This window comes from Anser brachyrhynchus (genome assembly GCF_964034855.1).
Source record: "Anser brachyrhynchus genome assembly, chromosome: 5".
NCBI lineage: Eukaryota > Metazoa > Chordata > Aves > Anseriformes > Anatidae > Anser > Anser brachyrhynchus.
In genome coordinates, this window is record NC_137699.1 from 40,973,532 (window position 1) to 40,992,698 (window position 19,167).

The 19,167-nt window shown below is 38.3% G+C and overlaps 2 protein-coding genes across 17 annotated transcripts in view; one reads left to right on the forward strand and one right to left on the reverse strand.

The window, feature by feature from the left end:
- Window positions 1-19,167, forward strand: part of MIPOL1 (mirror-image polydactyly 1) — a 192,985-nt gene that overhangs the window by 140,426 nt on the left and 33,392 nt on the right. For 14 of the 16 annotated variants that reach the window (XM_080592925.1, XM_080592926.1, XM_080592935.1 and 11 more), the window contains one exon: window positions 742-836. In XM_080592925.1, coding sequence (XP_080449051.1) covers window positions 742-836 — 95 coding nt within the window. Of the gene's footprint in view, window positions 1-741; window positions 837-7,206; window positions 7,583-9,144; window positions 9,310-19,167 lie in introns of those variants that run through there. The other 2 variants (XM_080592929.1, XM_080592931.1) reach the window with 2 other exon arrangements.
- LOC308195479 (uncharacterized protein) overlaps window positions 10,531-19,167 on the reverse strand; it is a 62,023-nt gene continuing 53,386 nt past the window's right edge. The window contains exon 3 of the mRNA XM_080592977.1: window positions 10,531-18,740. Coding sequence (XP_080449103.1) covers window positions 18,675-18,740 — 66 coding nt within the window. The 3' untranslated portion in view covers window positions 10,531-18,674. The remainder of the gene's footprint in view (window positions 18,741-19,167) is intronic.

Here is a 19,167-nt window from a genome sequence, read left to right on the forward strand (position 1 = left end):
CTTTAACCATAGCGCCATGTCGGGGCTGGCTACCTTCCTGACCTTACAAGCCACACAGGCAATTTCCATAATGGTTATGAGTCACAAGCCGTTCACAGCACAGTGTGAATAAACAAAGGGAGAGGGAACATCCGGGATGGTGCACAGGTGGGAGATGACAGTGGTTCCTCAGGGGTTCCTCACCCCACTAGGAACCAGGTCCTGGATGAGAGGGCCGCCAGTTCCCAGAGCAGCCCAGCAGTGCCAGTCTGAGCAGCCCTGGCTGGGAGCATCAGGTGGCTCCTGGTACAGGAGCTACAATGTAACAGCGTGAGAGCCATGTGCAGGGCAAGAGTTGCACATCAGTTGTTGATGGCTGAGTGCTTTGCTCCACTCTCAGCAAAGTATGTTGGTCAACACAATTTTGCTCTAGGAACATTATATAAATACGAAAAGTGTGCTGAGAAACAGGTGGCTGAACTGAATATAGCTAACCTTAACCATTCAAAACGTTTACTGTGTATGCAAGGGGAAACCATTCAAAACATGATCCTGTCAGGAAAAAGAACAAGAAACAATTTCAATGCTACAAGAAAGGATTTTTTTCATAAAAATTACATAGCCAACGTTAGAGAATAGTATAACATAATACACGTATTACAATAAAGCATGGCTGAAATGAACGCACAAAGGATTGTTATGTTTTCAAAGCAACATGGATATTCTGAAGAAATTGTTTATCATTTGTTTATCATTTTTCAGGCAGAATTGATAGCCTTGCAACAGGAAAAAGAGGCAGCTCTTCAACAGTGCAAAAAATTAGAAGAAGAAATCCAGAGATTGCATGTATGCTACAGGTAAAAATAATTAATACTCATATAAATCAGTGACTCATAGGGGAAATTTTCTGCGTGATGTCTAACTCTAAGTGAGGAAATAGCCTTATCAAATAGGTATTTGTTGGAAATGTGAATGCATCAATGAATCAAGGCTGCATTTCTGCTTTACTGCTCACCAACGATCTCTTTGAAATAGAATTCCTTTTCTTGTATCCTAAATATTCTTCAGCTTTTTTTTTTTTCTAAGGGAAGGGGAAGGGGAAGGGGAAGGTTGCTGGCAGTTAATTCTTGTAAGAATGAAATATCTGTGTAATAGTGATGCATTCACTTTAAAAAATGAGGAGAAAAGAACCAGTGGGCATAAATGCTTATTTCTTCCCTGGTTGTTTGCACATATGCAACCTTATCAACACAGATTTTAAAATAATCTGTAATTTTAAAAGACTGTTTTCTAACTCCCAACATAATGGACGTGTTTTAATTCCTTATATTCTGTAGCAGTACGTAGAACAAGTGAAAGAGCCATTCTCTCATTAATTTAGATGGCTGCACTGAACATTTGCATGGATCAGTGGATGGTAGTCCCTAAGGAAAAGCTCTGTGTGGTCCAGTGAAGGAGTTAGGTTGTTTTATGGAGTGATGTTGGGTTACAGCTCTCATTTCATCCTGACCTCCTGTGTGAGAGGGGGTACAGAGCTGCCAGCAGGTCAGAGGCAGGAGAATTGGCATCAACACAGCAGAAAATTGTGAATCTGAAGGCTGAATGTCTGTGATGAGGGATGTGGGCTGCAGAGGTAAATAATAAATGTAGTGTGAATATTATGTTCATGGAAAATAAAGGGAACTAGTTAGTTATGACTAAAAAACATTTGCAGTTGCAAAACTGTGTGTGTTTTCAGTGTTCCAGCATTTACAAGTGGAAAATACTCATATTTCTAGAGGTTTTTAGAGTTTCCCCTTCTCATTAAGTTTATTAAAACCTTGGAGGGAAGTCTCAAAAACAACTTCTGTTCCTAAATCTCATAGGCATTTATTTAAAACCTGTTAATAGTGAATAGAAACCCCAAGCAATTTGTGATTATTGCTTTTAATGAATTTGGTCAGCATTTAGTGTGTGTGCAAATTATGGTATGATTTACCAAGATAGAATTTATTATAGTGTCCTTATTACTCACTTAAATGGGATTTGTAGAATAATTTAAAAACAGAAATGCAATTTTTATATTGATGTTTCAGAAATCAAGAGTTTACTTGTGTTGGTCTGCACATTGTAGGAGATTTGTCATTGACTTCTGAGTTGTTGACATAGTGTATCAGGTTTGCTCTAACATATAATATTTAACAAGAGTAGTAGAGAGCAGCTGCAGTTTACTCTAGTACGTACTTTAAATCTCAGAATATAATAATGACTTGTTGGAATCACCATTGGAATGTAGCACGGTATTAATTTATGGCCCTTACTTTGAACAGGCAAAATTTCATTGTAAGTTTGATTATGGTGTTTTACAAGATTTACTCATAAGGTGTGAAAATTGTCATCTGAATAACCTGTGGGTCAAGAACTTTTTATTACTACTAAGTTATGCAAGTTACACGGTAATTCAGAACATTGAAAATGATTTTATCTCTTATGTCACTGTCCTTAGAGGATGATTCTTTCTAATGCATTCTAAAGTGGATGTAACACGGAGTCATTGAGTAGCTGAGGTTGGCAGGGACCTCTGGAAGTCATATGGTCCAATCCTGCTCAAGCAGGGCCACCTAGAGCAGTTGCCCAGGCCCATGTCCAGACAGTATTTGAATTATCTTCATGGTAAGAGACTCCACAAGCTCTCTGTTTAAGACATACTGTCTACATGTGCAGGCACAATGTTTGGAAAGCCACCTGGAGTTGAATCTGGTGAGTAATGTAAAAGGGAACAAGAAAGACTCCTGTAACTACTTAAGCAGTGATGTTTGAAGTCTTAGGTCTGTCTTTTGCCTTGGCTAGAAATGAATTACAAAGATTCTTAGAAACATCTTAACATTTCAGTTGCAGTTTTACACATGGTGCATGAACATCTGCAGCCTCTGTCATCCAGTAGTCTGGCATTACTTTGAATGCATACCAAGTGACGTAGATGAAGAAAAGAGTATATGGCGTGTGTGTGTAAAACCGTAGGGAACTATATCAGACCAAGTGTGAGATGACCACAATAATCATAAATGACAAAACAATGCATTTTCTCAGGCCAACTAACTGACCAAAAACTTATTCTCTGTTTTATATTTAAGAATTACTTGTGTAGATGTCTACGAGGTCGTTTTATTTTCTTTTACTGCTTGTAGTGGTAACATTAAGTACTGAGAGTATTTTTCAGACAGCCTGTTTTGGACTGAGGTGGAAGTTTGATGCTTTGATACAAGTGAATTGGCAAGATGATTTGCTCTTTAAGACAACCTTACCTTTGAGTTATTTCTCTTTTGGACTTTAGAGCTCCCCAGGAATCACAATATGGGCCTTCACACGTTCCACTCCTCATCTGAACCACAGAACTGCAGTGAGATATCTTATTACACAGACTGCACATTTCCTTCACCTACTGTTCCCTCTTTCTTTTACCAACTTCTCCCACTTTCTGTCATCTCTGTGGTGCCTTGCCCACTATGACAGCAGCTTGGGAATTTTGGCACCATTTGGTGCCTTCTCCTGCTTCTCCTCTTAGGTCTTCCTTGGCCTTAAAAAAGCATTTTCTCCTACTTCTCATTTGTTCCCTTGTTTGGACCAAGATTTCCACATCATCCTTTAACCTAGGAGAAACAAATTTAAGAAAAAAAATACTAGAGGCTAATGTTAAAGTGTGTAATAAATACCTGAAGCTGTGCCTACATGCACAGCCACATTTCAGGGGTTTGGGCATAAATGTAACGACTATCAGCATATGTTAACTTTTGAAGGCTTACCTGTGCAAACAGTAACACTAAAATGTGTATCTTTATACTGATCTGTCTTTCATGAATATTAGTATAAACCAGAAAAGGCTGAATATCTTTAATATCTTTTTATTATACAAAATCAAGGAAGAGATATTTAGTTCCAGATTATCTGTATGTGTGAACGTGCAACTGTATATATACACAGACATGCTCAAAGGAAGGAAACAAGTGCAGACCTTCAGAAAAAAAAATCCTTTTTTTTTTTTTCCCCTCAATGAAAAAGATCCCTGATATCTAGACACTGCATGCATTTTTAGGCCCCCAGTACAAGAAAGCTATATAAATTAGCTTAACTTCTACAGAGGAGAGCTGGTATGGTCAGGGGGCTGCAACATTTGCCCTGTAAAGAGAGACTGAGGGTACTGCTTCTGAGCTCCTGATAAGCCTGGAAAAAAAAATAAAATTATTTCTTAGGTGGCTTCAGAGAACCTAATAGAAGCCTGCCTGTATCTGTAAGGAGGTTGTCAGGATGGACAGGCTCTTCAGAGTGCTTCATGCCAAGAGGGTGAGAGACAACAGACTTGAATTGGAACAAGACAGTTTCAGGCTTCAAGACCAGGTTGGGTGGGGCTTTGGGCCATCTGGTGGGAGGTGTCCCTGCCCAGATCTGGGGGATTGGAACTAGATGGTCTTTTAAGGTCCCTTCCAACCCAAACCATTCTATGATTCTATCTGTGATTCTATGGTAAGGAAAAACTTTCTCAACACAAGGGATGTGCAGCATTGGAACAGGTTGTCCAGAGAGGTTTTGCTGTCTCCATTCTTGGAGATTTCCAATACCTGAATTGATAAAGTCCAGAGTAACCTGGTCTTATGAAGCAGAAAGTGACTCCTAGCTAGAACAGGAGTTTCATGGAAGACAGGAACGTCCAAACCAAAACTGAACTTTGTGCAATAAAAGATGAAACGTTAATTTACACATGAATTTTGACTTAAAAGATGGTACATCCCAGAAAGAATCTGTCTCTTTTTAAAGGGAAAGAGAAGTAAAAATGAGGAAAAAGTGAAAAGGAAGAGAAATCTAATTCAGATACAGAAGGGAGAGGAAGTTGGCTCAGAATAAAGTTGGGCAAGTTCTCTGCTTCTGTTTATTCTTTTTATATTTTTCCTGTGTCATGTCTCAAAAGGAAAATTGGATTTTCTGTGGAGTAACATCAAAATGCATATCAGAAATGAAAATTTGCATAACAGTTAGGAACAGTATAGAGTTTCTAGCTTACTAGGAAAATTGTTTCACCACAATGCTCTTTAAGCTAGGGATTAATGCAAATCATAGATCATCAGTGACTGAAGAAGGCTATATCCAAATAATCAGTCTTGAACTATGTAGGAGTGTTAATCCCACTACCACTTTCTCACATAGTTCTGTTGTTTGAATGTCGTCAGAAGTTTTTTATTTTTTTCAGTTATATGGTCTGTCCATTTTTATAATCAATTTCCTTGTATTTCAACAATGCTTCAGAAGTGTACTTCTGCTACACATAAAAATGCTGACAGACAGAAGTATGCTGTTGCATACTGATTATTTTTTCCACATATTAGATAAAATAGCACAGCTGTGTATGAGAAATATATCTCTATACAGGGAAGAACATATATATTTTTCCAAATTAAAAAAAGAAAAAAAAAAAGGCTACAATATTTCACTGAAAATCTCTGGCAACAGGAGTTTTAATAGGCAAATAATTTGATCAGAGTATAACTAGTACAGCAAAATGTACACCTCTAAGATGTCAACCCCCATTGTAATGAAAGATAAAAGAGCAAAATATAAATGTAGGGCTATCTCTACTTAAAAGTATGTTTTTTGTAGGTTTCATGTTGGGGTCAGAGGCAGTGAGGCTCAGTTCATTAAAACTACTGTTTGCTGTACATATGTATAAGAAATATATATTTGTGTCAGTTTACACACCTTTGAATGAAACTGCTAAGGATAAGAATTGGTATGTTAGCAGCAAGAGTTAATAAGGGTTGTAAGGTAAAATTTAGGGATGCATTTAGTAACTGTGAGTAGTTATTTCAAAGATATGTATGAGCTTCCTTTGTGATTTACTCCAGTACTCTAAAAGCTATATATTTGCCAAGTCTGATGTTCCCAGGGGAGGAAGGACAGTAAAAATTTTGCAAAAAATTTTTATCCAGAGGTTCTTCCAATTTGCAGTTGAAGCATGTAACATGCAGAAATAGCTACAGGCTGGAAGTCACAAACATACATTTACTGCAGGGAATTTCCTAATAAACAGATATTTGAAAAACCTTGCAACAATAAAATGAAATTTAAAAATGATTTTTTACTCTCCTGATGCTGAGGTTAAGTAAAGATCTGAAAGAAAGATCATAGTAGCTATGGAGAGATGGAGTTTTGAGGGCAGATGCATGTCACAGACTCAAGAGTTGTACATTCCAGAGTATTTAGGATCTGCAAGGTACAGCCACCCTGCAAGAAAAAGGTATCTTACTTTACAACTATGTGACAATTTTCAATAATGAGATAGAAGTCTAACTTCAGTGAGACCCCTTCTAATAGTAAGCACTATGATCTGAAATAAATATTTTTAGAAGCAGACATTCAGTCAGTATGGGTAGCTTCTCCATCAGCATTGCAAACAGAATTGTTGTTCCCTAACCAGCTGTATCACTTGTAAAAGTTATAAACTATTGAAAAGGTTTAATAAGTTTTTAATCTAAAAGCTTCTGATGCTGCTGATGGTTCGGTTAAAGTGGGATTCATGGTTTAAGTAGCATGAGCAAACAGTTGAAAAAACAATTGATTTTGTGGAGATACATATATTTTTTTCCCACAAAGTCTGTTGTAAAATGATGTGCAGGTTGATCTTTTTAAAGATTGAAATTGATAGACTTGAAAGAGAAAAGAATCAAGAGTTTTTTTGATTTCCTCAAATGAAAGACATATAAGCACAGGGACAAACTTAATTTTCATTTTAATTACAGAACTGAATCACCCTATAACAGGAGAAATAGATGAAGAAAGATGCTTTGTAAGGCAATATTTGAACTTCTGGGAAAAAGAAAAAGGCTGTATTCTGTTCAAGCTCTGAATACAATGGTGCATGTTAATTTACATGTTCTGTAGGTTCATGGCCGATGTTATGGATTATAATACTTGAGTGATATCATTTCATCCCTGTTCCATGGGTCCTGTAAAAGGATATGTAACAGCATAATTCTTGCTGTTAGACTGTCCTCTTGTTCCAGTTGTAAGGACTATTATAAGCTATAGATTGTTCTACCTAACATCAATAGTCATCCTCTTATGTTCTGTGTAGTTCACGGGGACAGTAGCGGCACGTAAATCAGAATACAACTGCCTAAATATTTAGTCTACTGTTTTCTGACCGTCCCCTGCTCAAATATTTCAGCCTCTCTGATTTGCCACCTCTGTCTTTTTCAGAGATTTCTCCAGTCCAGATTTATCTCAGGGTGACATGATGTGCAGCAGGAGATGGGGTTGCTCTAATGTCCAGCTTCCCAGTCCAAATAAACTGGAACCCATTTACACTGGGATGAGTGAGGCTGCAGCCATGAGTGCAGAGCAGTGATCTCAGTCCTTCCTCTGCAGCTAAAGCAAGATACCTTGAGCACTTGCCACCGCAGTTTACCTCAGAGAACTTGTCTTTCCATTGCTGTTTTTTTTCTCACTTTTTCTTTTAAGCCCATTGACGCATTTTCCTGCTCTTTTCGTCCTGACAGCACGCTGCAATTCTGACACTGCTGTTGTTTCAGTATTAGTTGATTTAAACTTACCATAATGTGGCTGGTTATGGTCATTGAGAAGAATGACCAGACAGTGTGTGGTATCAGTGTAAACATACTGTTTTGCAGAGCAATTTGGGGGAGATCAGGACAGAAGACAACAGCTGTGTTTTCAGTATTCTGTGTCCCTGCAGCAGTAACTTCTGTTTTATCCAAGAGTTTCAGACACTGACATCAAATGTAAATCTTGAGCTAAGTAAATCTCCCACTTCTAAGCAAAGGAGAGATTCTCTTTTATGCCAAACAGGTGAGATGCTTGCACGTATTATGCAGTGGGAGATGGTGCAATATGTCTTCTTGTGAAGGAGAATAACCCTCTGCGGTGTTACGCAGCCCAACATATAGAAAAAAATGGCTCTGTAAGGGAACACTAAGGTTTTTGTTTGTCTTTTGTTACTCTGAAAAAACTCGGGTGTGACCTGAGCTATATTTCTTAGTTTATTCTCTACATATAAAGTCCCACTGATTTTTTCTATGGGAGGTTTGGACATGCTCTGAATAAAGTTTTAACCCCCACCCTTTTTATTTATTTATTTATTTTACCTAAATGTATGTGCATTCTTCCAGTTTATTGAACTGAGTGCTGAAATCGGTTGGGATTTAGAGCCTGCAGGTTCTAGTTCTCCCTCTGTTATCATGCCACTTTCCAGTGGAGTTCTGCAGCCCCAGAAGTATTGCTGTTTTAGATTGGTGGGGTCTTTCACACTTTGTAGCTCTGCAAGCATTTTCCCACTGGTAAGCCCCTCTTTTTTTCTTTCCTGCCTTGTATTTCTTGTTACCCTTATATATTTCACATTTTATTGGATTTATTATCCTCTTCCCCTTGCCCCATTCCTAGACTTCATGTTCTCTAGCCTGGAATTGATTGGTCTCTCCTTCTGCAGTTGCTTTACTTCCTAGCAATAATTGCCAGGGAGACTGACTTTATAAATCAGTGGGTAGTGAGCTTTCTTGGGAGTGTGGCAGACCAGATTCTCATATGCAGTTAACACTTGACCATTTGCCCAGAAGAGGGATGGTAGAGAGAGGCTCCAGTATAGGTCATAGGCTTGGTGTTTACAGCACCTATTTGGCAGGTGATGAAAAGGCAGAGCAGTGTCTGAGTCTGTTTGGAAGGGGGATTGTTTTTCTTTTTTTTTTTTTTTTCTTTTTTTTCTGCCTCGCAATGGAATATCTTAGCCAGCAGTGCTCTCTGAGCTTCTTCTCTCTCATTCATTTAGAGAGACACACACACAAAAGTTTTGATAGTTTCTCTTTTTGCCCTGACATGATTTCAAAGATTTTCCCATCATATTGGGAAAAAAAAAAAAAAGAAGTTGCAGCATGGAAAAATAATTTCCTTTTGAGCTTTAGTGATTTATAAAAACTTAGAGGGAGAGGAAGCACTGAACAGTCAGAGATCCCAGCTGCCTGGTGGAACAAGCTAGCCCACGCCATCCCTGTAACAAGCCCTAGGATGAATGTAGCACACTCAGATTGCCTTGTGCTGCTGTTGACTCAGGCATGGATTGGTCTGACCTATATTCCATGAAATCTTTGTGCCTAATGTTTCCATGGACTGGTTCTTGTCTTTCAGAGGTGCTTTGCCAATAGGAAACGCTAAGCAGCAGGTCTGAGGAGGAATGTGGGCAGAGTGAACATGGACTGAAGTGCTTAACATGCTCTGTGATGGGGTTTTAACTCATACTATTCCCTGGGCTATGTCTGTTACTGCTTCTGTTACTGAGTGTGTTATATTGGAAATCTTTCTTCAATTTTTAAAACTTGTTGTGGACCAACCAGCCCTTTGTTGTGCCAAAAACATTAAAGCTAGAAGCACCCTGCAGCGGATTATACTGTATTTCATCAGACTTGCACAGACTTCTTCCTATCTGCTTCTGTGGGGTAACTTGAACTAAAAGAATGATTACCTTGTCAATTTTGCTGTTACAGACCTTTTCAGATGAGTTTTTGCTCTTCTCTAAGAGCAGGGATTTGCTTGACAGAAAGGAATTCCTTGCCAGTGGATGCTGATATGGTCCTGTGACTCTGTATGCAGCGCCCGGCTGACTTTCTGTTAACAGCTCTCCCTGGTTCAGGCTGATTCTCTTCCCCCTCTGTTTCACTTTGGTTCTCTGTGGTTTTCTGTTATGAATTCCTTGGTTTCTCAGTGAGCTGAAAAGTCTAAGAAGTGTAATTTTGTTCTGTGCTTTTTGGAATAAGTACATAGCTAGAGGTTTCTAGGAATTGTTTTTAAAATTTGTTAAAGCCTAATAAAGTGGAATTATTGGAAGAAAGGTTTTAAGTCTCTGGAATAACCACCTACAAGCAACCAGCTGACTACTGCTGATAGTTTGGAGCAGATTATTAATGTAAAGTATACTGCTGTAGAAGTACTTGTAAAAATTAAGATATTGAGATCAGCGAAGTTAATATCTATTCTGTATAATGTAAGAATACTTGAAAAGAAATGTTGGAAAAGCTGTACAGAGCATTTGCAGGATTATGAAAGCTGTTACCTGGTGGAAAGGGTATGTGACCAAAGGCTAAATGTTCTGGTTCTGCAATTGAAATGCTGAATGAATGTTGTTAATTCACATCACTAATCTCTGCTTCAGCTTCTTTATTTGTATAAAATGAAGTATTACCATTTTCCGTCATACCTTTAGAGATCTATGGAGTATCAAAATGTAGGTCCTCTTACTTTAAAACCAGGGAAGGAAAACAGACCCAGGATTAGAAAAAGCATTCTCTAGAGCAAGTTAGAGAAATACAAAAAAGATGTGTGCAATAAGCTGTTTGAAAGACAAATTTTCCCATAAGAAATTTTGAAGAAAATCTAAAACTACAATGAAAAGGATTTGACTTTCCAAGAAAATATTGTGTTAATGAGAATTTCTTTTGCTATGAATATGATATTTAGAAATAAGGTAGTAACATCGTCAGAAGGACATTAAATGCCATTTCTTTTCTGTTGATTTTCACAGGACACGTTTTTATGTTAAAATGTCAATTCAGTGAAAAAAAGATCATTTTGACTTATGTTTTGGTTCAGTTCTCTTCAGCTGAAGAACTGAAGCAAAACAGCATTTAAAGTTGAAATGTGAAGGTGACAGGAAAACTTTCACTTAGAAATTTGCCACAGGAAGCCAACATATTTTTTTGCACTGGAACATACATCTTCTAGTAAAAAACATTTGTTTGTTGAGAAGACTTGTCCGCATGAAGAAATTTCAGGCAGTGCTAGACATAACATTACTTCTCTTACTTTGGGCTTAGCCCTGCTCCCAGTTGAGTCATTGGAAAACCTTGTTTAGGAAATAAGTAAGAATTCAGGTGGGAAGAGAAGTCCTCTGTCTGTGGAAGAAAATGAGCCAGAGGACTGCCTACCTATTGTGTTAACAGAGAAGTTGAGAGTAAGATATTTTTTTCTTTTTTTTTTTTTTTTTTAAGTTAGAGGTTATATTGAGTTGCTACATGCATGTCCTGTTGATGCCTTTCACTGGAAAGTTTTCTGTTTTTACATCCCCAAGCTACTTTTCTAACTAATAGATAGAGATCTGTGTTTTGGAAGCTGAGGGTTTTTAATGTTATGTCCAGAATTACATAATGTTTTGTTATTCATCTGGTATGGATAATTCCTCCAGCATAGGTGTGACGGCTTTCATTTTTAATGTCAGGGGTAGGGATGGACTTCAAGGTTTCAGTCAGTTTTTCAGTGAAGAAATGGGCCTGCTGGGATTTGCACAATCCTCAGCCTCTGAAATATTTGAGTAAAATGCAATATATTAGTAATGCTTTTCATTTATAAGCTGTGGTTCATATTGTTAGGAGGGGAAGAAGAACTGGCCCAGAGCACACTTAGTTTTTTTCCACCGCCACCAAGACCAACACGTGTATGCAGCAGGGCAGCACTGCTGTCTCACTGGCAGAGAAGCTTGTCTGGCTGTGAGCTTTGAAGGAAAAGCCACAGGAGGGCAGGGAGGAAGTTATGCCAAGTGAATAATCAGTGGTCTATTTTCTTTGACATCAAAGTGATTTTAAAGAACTTCTTCCCCTACCTGAGCCACTTCACATCTTGTTTTTGTCGTCTTTGAACCTGTTCTGTATCAGTGATACAGATTAAAGCACGGCCACCCACATATGTTTTCACTGGCAACACAGAAGTGGTGGCAAACAGTGACACAGGAGCAGGAGCAAGCATTAGTAGGCGAGGGACTAGAAATTGCCGAAGGAAAACATTTTGCCATACTGCAGCCTGAAAAATCCCTGTCTGACAGGTGGACAGACAAGCACATGGGGTCTCCTCTTGTGTTACATCAGTAGCTTGAAAACTCTTCACAGCCTCTCTAGCTAATATAATTGAACTTATTTTTTAAGCTGCAGTAGGTTTGAAAGCCTGCTTGGGAATCAGGAAGAATTTTTTTTCACTATGCCCTAAGGCTTGGTAAGGGCTTTATTTCTTAATTTCTCCTTCTTCGTACACCTAACTGGCCACAGTTAGCATGAAGGCTACTGAACTGAGAAATACAACATTGCAGTGTCTGATAGCAACATTTTCTTTTGGCAACTGGTGACTAGTGTCCTCAATGAGTAGAAGGGCCAATAATCAGATTTCAGAAGGAAGAGAAACCCACAAGTCTGGAATCTCAGGGTGCAATCCACTGAGGCTGATGGTGATTAGAGCAAATGAAGTCAAGGTCTGCAACACAGAATCCACCAGCTGTGTCTCTTCTTTCTTCAGGAAAGGAATTTTTATGCAGTTCTTGCCACTTGTTAGTCTCTAGGGCTGCTGCTTTCATATTTGAGAGAAATTTATTGGCTCCGATAATTTCAAGATTTTTGATTCATGCTTGACATTGTTGCTTCCAAGCTTGTGAAGTTAACAGCATGTATCTGCACCATTCACTAGACAGCAGGATGAAAACTCTGGTCACCACAAACTAAGCTTTGAGGTGCCCAAATTGTTTCAAGAGTTTGTGTAGGAAATAATTAGGGCAATTTTGTAAAATGTTTGTAAATATTAACATCATAAAAGCTGTAACTGTAAGGGATCTCTCTCTTTTCAGTCTAAATTTGTATTCAGTGCCAGCCAAACCAGACTACTATGTGTAAACAGTATCTGCCCAACAGCCAATAGACTAAACCATAAATACAGTAGTTTATTTGGGATTTGTTTGCTTGCCTTCTGTATCTTTTTTTTCAAAACAAAGTAGGAAAGTGGTAGTGAGAAAAGAAAGGGTGCTCGCTTAACTTTTTTATTATTTACTTGTTACGTGTTTGTTTTGTTAGTATTTCTGGTGCTTGTGGCAGGAAAAAATGTTTTTATTTCATTTAGTTTCATTTTATTCTTTGAAAATAACTTCGTAAGAAAGAAGTGTCGGGTAGAAACAAAGTGTACTCACAGTTGGATATTCCTGTTACAAGACAGGAGATGACAATGGTATCTTTTTAGTGTATCTGTTATCTGTGGTGTCATTAAACCTAATGATGTGCTAAATAATAAAAGCAGCCTTATCGCATCACAAGGCCTTGAATTGTGTCTTGAAGTTGCCATGCCTGTGGGTTCCGTTTGGCTTTCAGAAAAGGGTTTGGAGTCAGAAGAAGCAGCAGTTCAGAGTGCGTTTATGTGATCAAAGCTCTTTAGACAGATGGCTGCTAGCACTCCAAAATGATTAAAATATGTTCCAAGCAACATCAGTTTGTGGGCTTGGGGACCCAACCTTTCATTAGTCAATAAAGGGTCTTGAGTTCTTGAAAATGAAATCTTTAAAAGCTAATAAGGCTGCTGGTTTCCTCTGAGCTGTTTCTTCAGATTTGCAGTTGTGGATTGGACTTGGGCCAGTATCTGTCCAATAATATAAGGCTTTAAAAAAAATCTGGTTACAAGAGACCTCCCAGCAGATCTGCCTGTTAAACAGTGTGGCCGAAATTTTCGGTCTTGAATATGTAAGTTCAGGCACCTGAGTTTGCATTTAGGGGGCTGGGAAGGGACCTGCAAGTGCCTCCTCAGGTCACCAGCCACTCAGTGGAGGATTAAACGATAGGCACCAGCACTTGACTGTTTTAACCTGTTCTATTTTATTCTTAAAACCTTGTGAGTTGGCCTAGCATCATTTCCAGAACACTTTCAGCATACCCTAAACAAGATACTGACTCATTAAGCAAGTTTCTCTGAGCTTTTAGAAATCAAAAATATTGTTTATGGCATTCCCGAGTCCTGTCAGTACTTGTGAATTATGAATGTGCCATAGTGTGGTTCAGTGCTACAACGCGGTAGGGTTTATTCTGTTGTCTGCAGCAGGGTTACAAGAGAGAGCAACTGGGGGCTTGTGCAAATGCAAAGTGTCTGTAACCTCTGTGTGTCTATGTGAGGGCAGTAGCAATAAAAGTCTGTTCAATAAGGTATTAACAAGTCCAAGCCTTCTGTGTTTTTTTTTTCTCTGACAGAGAAAAGACCCCTCTCACAATTTGTAAACTTCTGAACTTAGTGTTCTTGCCCCATAGACTCTACACAAGTCATAAAATCTGGAGGTATGCTTGTTCTCCCAGTCTCTCAAAAGTCCTTCAAAATTTAGCCCACTGCTACCTTAAAAAGAGTATATAAAATATAAAATAAAAAAATAAAATCGGTTTTGACATACACCAACAGAAGCAAAGCAAGTCACAGTGATCCCATTAGCTTAGTGTGATCTCATTAGCTGGATTGTTCACCCTGTCTTCTTTCACCTTGGGAACAGTTCTCGCATTCCTTTTGTCAGTACTTGATGGGGCCAGCAACTGAAGTTCTTCCCCCAGACGCACCATAGTTACTCAGAGAATGTCATACTCCATTTCGCTTTCCCATGGTCTCTCCCTGAAGGTTTTTTCTGTGCTTCAGCTTTAACAGCCAGTGATTTTTACTGTCACATAAGCATAGGCAAGATGTTACTCTCTTTTGTTAAACATACATCAGATTCTGCATGCTTATTATTTTGGTGAGCTGATTTTTTTTTCCTTTTGTTATTAAATATCTGGTTTGTGTTTCCCAAAGCTTTTGTCCACCAAACAATCCCATCATATACTCTGCTCTTAGAAATGACTTCTGAAATGAATCATATTCTCACTGAAAAACATACAGCTCTACATTTTTAACCTTCTTCTTCCTGTGAACCCTTTTTTTCCTCAGACAAAACTAACAACTCATTTTCCCCGGAGTAGGTTGCACAAGACAATAGTCTACACTAAAAGCTCAGGACATAGTGGACATACCTCTTTCTCTTAATGTCTCCCTTTCTGGAGGTCTTTACAAACAGATACATTCACCTTGGACTCTGTCCCATTGATTTAAGTGTGCTCTAATGTGGTCATGTTACTTTCTCTTTATTACTATTTCTTTGTGCCTCCTGAAATTTAGGCAGTTGACCTAACCACCTAAACGAGTGACAACTTCAGGGTAAGGAGATGCACAAAGACTTCATCAAAGTGCTATGATTTTAAGGTTTGATAGTTCCTGAAGAACTAGCACTAGGAAAGGAAATTAGAAAGAAGATATTCATATTGTCTTGGGAGAAGACAGAATTAATTTGTCTCATTAGAAATTATGTCTACCCTTTATATCTCCTAAGGTACTAGACATCATATTAGTCACTTTTCCTTCTACTCCAGTGAATCATATAAATCCTTTTATTAAGAAAACCAGCATCCTACATAGCCTGTGTCACTTCTTTATTGGATCGTTTTCCTGAACTGTTTCCAGATGCCATGTAGTGAGAAAATGCCACAGAGTGCTCCACGCGTACACTCAGGTCTGAGGATTTCCTGCTTTGGCGGGGGGGTTGGACCCGATGATCTCTCGAGGTCCCTTCAAACCCCTACAATTCTGTGATTCTGTGATTCTAGGAACCAAGCAGGACTTCTAGAGCAGCATGAATCTGCAGTGGCGGATGATTTTTACATGCTGCCAAAGTGCTTTATAGGGGCTTCTGCTTTGAGTATTCTGATTTACCATTGTTTTCATCCAGAGTTGCAAGTTGGAAACCTGTAAATATAAAGTCCTAAAGGTCTCCATTAGGGGAGTGAAAATGAAGGGCCTCTTTTGGAATGTTTTTTCTTTGCCTCTTGATTCCCCTAGCTGTAAGATGTGAATAGTGCTACTCATACGTTTTTGGAAAATACATTGATTTAAGTTTTCTTTATTAGATTCTGCTACAAGTTAAGTGAGGGAAACCTAAATTTATCACAGTAGCTATTGTATTGCAGCAGTCCCTCTAAAATGCAAGTACAGAACTGCCTTTTCCAGACAAACGATATACTGTGAGTGCCTCATTAATACATTTAATGTTTAATGACCAACTGTTTCTCCTGTTTCCTCTAAATTACTGTAAAGTTACTATTCCACGGAGAGAAAGTAGCTTTTTATTCTGGAGAAGACTGTGGCATTCATTGCTTTGAGTGAGAATGTAATCTCAAATAGTTCATAATATTTCCTCTGCTAAAAAGCAGCAAGTATTTGAAATGCTTTGAAATGATGATGCTGCAAGACAGAAAATATTTCTAAATAAGTGAGTACAGTTCAGATTTAGGGAAATTTTTGGTCAAATCAGTGAATATATGTACGTAATTTTGTTGTAGAAATGTTGCAGAGTTCCTTCTTTCTGTTTGTAATACTGCAGCTCTTTATGATTAGGGGGAAAACTGGTTTAGCAAAGGAGGTGTTGAGCCTGCCAAGGTTGATGGAGTAGAATTTGGATAGCCATTTGGTGTGGGACAGCTAGACAGGAACAGAGAAGCATGTAAAATGAGTAGATTGCTACAGATTTATGCTTGCCAGAACAAAACAGGTAAACTGTTTGTGAGTTTTAAATATCCTGATTAAGATTTGAAAACTTAAAGAAAAACATGCCTTTAAAAACTGGAGAAGATCTTGGTATAATGATAATTATTTTGAAGATTATTCTGGAGGAAGGTTACAATAACGTAAAACACTTCAAAATGATTTTTACTCAACTAATACTTCAATAATGGACGTTAATACTGTTGACTTTATTCGTGGATTGAATGCAAGCAATTTAGACAATAGATAGTATCAGGTGCTAATAGATCAAACATAATTACTCTTGATGAAATAATTTTACACAGTTTAACAAAATCGTTTCAATTATTTATACACTGTAAACGAAAACCCTGAGTAAAAGTGAAAATACTAAGCTTTCTCCTCTAGGGGCATTGTATGCATTTCTGAGTCATACTTTTTCTTCATAGCAACCTTTCCTCTATAACAGCTTCCAGTGCAAGTTATTACAATTCTTTTTGCATAACATAGGTCATATGAAGTTCAGCTGTAGGTGGGGCCACTGTAGTAGATTGGGGGACAGTCTTAATAGATCCGTTTCATTAATTAAGTCATGCATTTTTTTATTAACAAAACCTGTATGTCAGGTTTAGCCAGCTGGGAACCATTCTTATGGTTGTTATCTTTGTCAGAAGGAATATTGAGAAAATAAGGAATTACTGTACACGCTTTAACTCCTGATTAAACAGAGGAATGACATCCTTTCACCCGCTGTCCATGAAAAAATAACTTAAGGGCATATCGTAGGCTTGATTTGGAGGATGTGATCTTACATATTTCATTAAGGCAAAAATTGTGTACATTGCATTCAAAATTTAACCTGAAGGATTTGTTTCATACCTAACCCATGGCTACTGAGATAAGCAAGTTAAAAGTCAAAATTTCAAATATCTAGATTATATATGGTTGCTTATTTTATTTATTTAATTTCATTTCATTTCATTTCAACTCTTGCAGGAACTTCTTCTTGTCCTACTATATGAATGTATAAAGTAAGTTTTTATTGTGCTTTTTCTCTTCTGGTGTTCCATTTCCAGAGATCAGAAGGAAGGAGTAAGATTTTCAGGAAGTGTTTTGTTATTAGACACAGACAATGGTGTAAGCATCTACTGATGGCCTCAGCCTTTAGCTTCTTGATACAAAAATTCCAGTCATTTTTTACTAGGCTTTCTCCTGGTCTTCAACAAGAAATGCACTAATGACTTCAACTGTCATTAAGGAGGATTGAACAGGGGGCATCTCTTGCCAGGAAAGAAGAAGTGCTGTGAATTTGTCCCTCACTTGTCCTTCAGACAAAGGAGTGGGAAGATGGATGGGTAACACAGTTCATAACATCTGATTTTTTCTTTCTTTTACTGCTGAGATAGGCTCATTTAGCATCACAATCTGTTTGTTTCAATCATATTCTGTAAAAGGGAATAATACAGAGGCTAGATTTTGATCCTAAGGTCTTTAGTCAAGTTACAGAAATACCTATTCTTCCTTTTAGCTCTTCTTCCCTGCTGTCTTTAACCAAAGAGTGATATATTACTATACTTCTACAGCTGTGACAGTAGAGCAAGGATTATCGTGACATAGGAATTTAGTTCTCCTTCTTGAGCAAATGTTTCCGCTCCTATCAGAGGAGAACAGAGGATTGGCTGAACATGTAGAATATAGCACATTACCTTTTCCTGTCTAAAAAATGAATAAATTTGAATTGAACAGTGTCAGTTCAGTGCTAGCTATATTTCACAAAAGCTTTCATGCTCATTCAGGTTCCTTGTCAGGTCCTGAGAAAATAATTAATTCTTTGGTTCAGTGCAACCAATACATTTCCTGCTACAACGATTCACTTTTACCTGCTGGTTATGGAGAAATGATATGCTGGCCAAAAGAAGAAGCTGGAGTTTTTCTCATGAACTCCTGCCTCATGAAGTTAACACTGCTGTTTTCCTCTTCACTCAGACTAAATTAAGTGCACAACAATGTTATTCTTTTACAGATTTGATTTCAATAGCCCGGTGGTCAAAATTCATGGGGATGAAAGAAGAGAGAGGTGAGGGAGCCAACTTAAAAGTTTTAGGATACAAAAATCAGTTCAGCATCTGTTTTCAGCATCTTTCCAACCCTTATACTTTGAAGCTCTGTCTTCACTGATTTTTCTCCAGCAACAGCCAGTCTAATCACTCACATTCCAAGAGGCTTGTGAATCACGCAATTTGGCTTTCATTCGGTGGGCTATACCCAGCTGATTGCCCTTTTCATCTGGAAGGGTGCAAGGAACACCTTCTTGGGTAACAAAGCTCTTGGGCTCACGGCAGGTGGGAGGCTGCTGTCACTGCTTGCACCTTACACATTGGTTGCAATGGTGGCTGAACCTGCAATGGGGAGGCAGAAACTGCATCGTGAGAAGTTGTAGTGTTTTTTCCATAAAAGTCCTAAACCTGGATCTGTCTCCTAAAGTTAAGCAAACTGACATACATCACCAACACATGCATACTGTTAATTAGCTGTTTTGTATCTTCCTGTGAATAATAATTTGTGCTGAGACCTGAACCAAGATTGGAGCCTCAGGTTTCCAGATGTGGCACACATAGATAAGAAGAAGTAATCCCAGCCCCGCAAAGCTTAGAATTCAACAAGGGCAAAAAGCAAAGGAAGGGCACTTTTCTCCCAGTTTCATCATGGCAGGCTGTGGTGTGCGTGTTGTGACTTGTTCAGTACCACACAGAAGATGTGAAACAGAAGAGGGAATTCAAGACAGAGCTCTGATCCCCAGTCCACTAAATCATTCCCCAGCATATG